Raw genomic sequence first — 4,679 nt, 5'->3', positions numbered from 1 at the left:
TTGACACTGTCCCTGTTAAACACTCCCAGGGAAGGTGCAACATGGGTTTAGATACAGAGTACATTTCCCTCTGCACTGTCCCCATCAAACACTCCAAGGACAGGTATAGTATGGAGTTAGATACAAAGTACAGCTCCCTATACTCTTTTTTTTTAACCTGAAAGTAAATCTCTCTTGGCGCTGTCCCCATCATACACTCCCAGGACAGGTACAGCACAGGATTAGATATAGAGTAAAGCTCCCTCCATGTTTTTCTCAACAAACACTCCCAGGACAGATACAGCACAACGTCAGATACAGAGTAAAGCCGCCTCTACACTGTCCCCAACAAACGCTCCAGGACAGATACAAACGGAGTTAGATAAAGACTAAATCTCCCACTATGTTGTCTCCTAATAAAATGAGAAATGGGCTGAGGGGTGAATCACTGAAGGATTTTGGAACATAAAGACAGCCTTCATTCCCGTATGACATGCACAAGTGATACAGCTTACTTGGTTTGCTTTAGCTGGTGTGATTTTTAACCCCACAACCCGTCCCGTCCCACCCCTTCCCTCCCATCAAACCCTCCCCCCTCCCCTCCCCTTTAACATCAGACAAGAATGTAAGATAGACAAGTGACAGACAGTGTTAGCATCCTGGATTGTGTTTGCTCCTCTCCCAAGATTTCCCCTTGGTTTGGTGCTGCTGCCTGTAGCCCCAGGCCCGGACCCATGATGTTCCAGCTCTGTCAAAGTAACTCGGCAGTTTCTGCTCTTCTGAATGTACGTTTCTATCTCAGGTCCGGATCAGATGATTCTCTTCCTTTATATTTTCTGTGGCTGTTTCAAACGAGTTTAATTGTACAAATAAGTCACCGTCCTCTGTCGATCTTGCTGATTTGCAATGTTGTTGACGGGGTGTGTTTTTATTTAATTATATATAATATACTCTGTTGGGCAGGGGGTCGGTGGAAGCTACAGGCACCGGGTACAGCCGCACTTGGTGCTTTTCTCCACTTCCTCGGTGAAGGACGAGCCATCGCTGCACTCGAAGGTGTATTTCCGTCTCTTCACCCTCAGCTCGATGCAGCAACCCTGACCCTGGCACGATCCCTGGCACGCCACCCAGGAGACACGCCGAGTGCTCTGGCAGATGGTGTAGCCCCTCTGGAGCTGGTAATAATCGCGCACGGGCACCCCTCGACACTCCGCTTCTGCAAAGGTGTGCGTGGGAAGGTGGGAGGTGGGTGGGGGTGGGTGGGGTGCGGTGTTGGGGAAAGACAAGAAAAAGAAATCAGTCAGAAGCGGCTGGAGGTTGCTCCATGTTCACGCCTGGTGACGCACATTCTTCAGACTGCGGGTCCACTGGCGCTCACTAGATATTAGAGAGGAATTCCTTCCTTAATGGCATTGTGGATCAACCCACAGCAGGTAGACTGCAGCGGCTCAAGAAGGCAGCAACTAGGGACAGGCAATAAATACTGGCCCAGCCAGCGACGCCCATGTCCCACAAATGAATTTTTTTAAAAAAACTTTTGCTTCTGAAACACGGGCACCTGGATTCAAGTCCCACTCTAAAGGCCTTCAGTGCATTAAACCATGGCTTATGCTCCAGGGCCTTGAAATCAGTGAGGGAATGCTGCACAGTCACAGGTACCACCTCGGTGAGACATCAAACCCAGATCCCGTTTGCCTGGATCAAATGGATGGGGTTAAAGGATCTTTTGGCACTACTTCAAAGAAGATCAGGGGCGACATGGAAACAGGAGAAGGCCATTGTGCCTGTTCTGCCATTTAATTAGATCATGGCTGACCATCTCCTCAGTGCCACCTGCCTGCAGTATCTCCAGGTGCTTGCCTACCGGGTCTCTGGAACCCACGCAATTTTTATGTTGTACCTGCTCGTTGACTGTGCCTCCACAACCTTCTGGCCTACTACCACCTTCATGGCGAAGAAATTCCTCCTCATCTCCATCTTTATCCTGGGATTGGGTCCAATTGTCTCTGTAATGTTCTTCTTCAGTGCATGGAGCTCAGAGACCTGTGTGGCAGCATGACTTCCAAAACCAGAAGCCAATGTGTTGGTGCACTGATCAGCATGCGTGGAACCTCGGAGCTGCTGTGCAGCAGCTTAGAGAGACCACTGATTAGGTCACTTGGTTTTGGACTTAAGACGTCTCCACCCCCCCATCCCGGCTTCTATCTCCATTCACCTAGCATACTCAAAAGACTTGTGTAAGTTTCAATACGATCACCTCTCTTTCTTCAAAACTCTAGAGAATATAGCCCTAGTTCCTCATTCTCTCCTCAAAAGATATCCTAAGGATTAATCTGGTGCACCTCTGTTGCATTCTTTGTGGCAAATATATCCTTCCTTAGATAAGGAGGTTTCACCAAGGCTCAACACAACTGCATCAAAACATCTTTACTCCTGTGCTCAGACCAGAAAAAGGCCTTGTATTGTGGTCAAAAATTTATCCCACAAGTATGTTGGCAGACATAGATTGGAAAAGGCAGGAAAGTGGAGTTGAGGATGATCAGATCAGCCATGGTCTCACTGAATGGTGGAGCAGACTCGATGGGCTGAATGGCCTACTTCTGCTCCAACACCTTTTGGTGTTAATATGTTTCTCTAGAATAAGAATTAGTCAATATATTAATCATAGTAAATTACAAAAGCTTCCTCAGTACCACGTGCATGCTGTGGTTGTTTTGACCTGATAATGACAAAATGAGTTGAATCATTACATTTTCTTATTCAAAAAGGCTCATAGTTTCCTTAACCCTGTTTTGCATTGATTATTTCTGTAACCTGTTTGTCCCTAAAAACATTCTAATTCTGGCCTGTTAACAATCCTGGATTACTGTCATTCCACTATTGGTGTTACATAGGCCCCAAACTCTGGAATTTCCTCCTTGAACCTCGCCATCATTATCCTCCTTTAAGGTACACTCTAAAACCTACCTCTTTGAGCTTTTGGTCACCTACCCTAAGCATCGCCACCTTGGAAACAGCTTGGGATCTGTCACTACACTAACAGCTCTTCTTCACCACTTTATCTCAATAACCTTGTGTTTGGGTCTCCATCACGTACCAGGGTCTGTGAATATTCGATTCAGGTTGTCTCCAGTTGCCAGCTTGACCCAGGTTGGTAGTGTATTTCTGTGATGGCAATAATCACCTGACCTTCTATCACCCATAGTCCCTCACTCTAGTCTGCAGCCATTGGTCACCTACCCGATCTACCTGCGCGCACGATCAATGAGAATGCTGGTAAACGCATTACCCAATTGGCTGATTCTTCATCCTCTCCCTAATGTTGTGACTAGTCGTCATTTTCTTCACAAGTTACTTTTGGGCATGTTCCAGCATTTTGACTCTATAACAGTAAAGGAAAAGCAATGCTTCCAAGCCAGGATGGTGTGAAACAGATGAAGAAAACATTTACTGGGAGTGTTTGATGGGTATTGTAGTGGGAGTTTTACTCTGCATCTGACCTTGGGCTATGTTTGATCAGTGGGGTCTTGAAATGTTTGTTTAATGAACACAAAAAAAATCTTCTGAAAGAGCAAAATATTCAGCTTTCACTCAAAGTCACAGAGGTAAAATCAGGCTAATGATTCATTGTGATACACAAACCTCTATTCCCTAGAAGATTAATAAAGCACCCAGCCAAGCTCTGTGAAACAGAGGCCACATGGGAAGGATCATTGTTTTACTCACTATGCTATCCTGTCCCTCATAATATTTTACCTCAATCTATTTCTCTTCTCGTCATCATGTTATCCCTTGGACATAGGAAGAAAAACTGGCCTCTCATTCCCTGGCGTCTGCAACATCATTGAGTGACCTGAATCTCGAACTAATTTTATTGCTTTGGACCCATGTTGGTTGATATGCCCAACTCAAATTTGATCAATCTCCATCCAGCTGGATTACGGCATACCAACCTTTCACTCTTGAACTGCCTTGTATGTTCTTAAAAGAAATTTGTTTTTGGAAACTGGCTCTCACTAGTAAGGTCAGCAGTTGTTGCTTATTTATAAACGTGCTTAAACTGAGTGACTTGTGAGGCCATTCCAGAAGACCATTAAGAATTAGCCATATTGCTGTAAGCTTAAAATGACAGGTTTCCTTCCCTAAAGGCCATGAGTGAACCAGATTTGCTTTTACAACAATTGGTGTCCTTGGGTTTCAAACAGGTCCTGTTCTGGATTTGTCAATATGTTTGAAAGTCAGAACATAATGCAGGTCAGTGGAAAGCAGTAAGTACAGGAAATGTTTGTATATCAAGTGGTTAAAAACTAAAACTATGCATGGAGATATTGTTCATAAGCAAGACTGTTCTTAAATCAGCTGTTTGTAAATTGTGGACCTTCTGTAGTTGCCTTGTTTGCCTTTGAGAGTAACTTTAAACTTATTCATCATGGAGAGGAAATGGCCTAGTGGTATTATCACTAGGGTATTAGTTCGGAAACCCAAGTCAAATAACATCCTGACAGCCATACTCATCAAATCCTGCCTTAGACAACTGCCCCACCATCACCATCCCTGGCTACGTCCTGTCATGTAGGTAGGACAGTGATATCAAAGGTGGTGGCTCAGTGATACACAGGGGCAAGGACATTGCCCTTGGAGTCCTAAGAGTCTCATGAAGTCTCATGGTACCGGGTCACATATGGGCAAGGAAACCTCCT

At 45.1% G+C, this 4,679-nt stretch overlaps 1 protein-coding gene across 1 annotated transcript in view; it reads right to left on the bottom strand.

The window, feature by feature from the left end:
* Positions 1–590: 590 nt before the first annotated feature.
* LOC109924497 (slit homolog 1 protein-like) overlaps positions 591–4,679 on the bottom strand; it is a gene marked incomplete at its 5' end in the record, with an annotated part of 20,239 nt that continues 16,150 nt past the window's right edge. The window contains one exon of the mRNA XM_048592938.1: positions 591–1,195. Coding sequence (XP_048448895.1) covers positions 957–1,195 — 239 coding nt within the window. The remainder of the gene's footprint in view (positions 1,196–4,679) is intronic.

This window comes from Rhincodon typus, unplaced genomic scaffold (assembly GCF_021869965.1).
Source record: "Rhincodon typus isolate 14 unplaced genomic scaffold, sRhiTyp1.1 hic_rhity00002072, whole genome shotgun sequence".
NCBI lineage: Eukaryota > Metazoa > Chordata > Chondrichthyes > Orectolobiformes > Rhincodontidae > Rhincodon > Rhincodon typus.
Note: the sequence above shows the minus strand (reverse complement) of the source record. Positions and strands in the feature narration are given on the sequence as shown.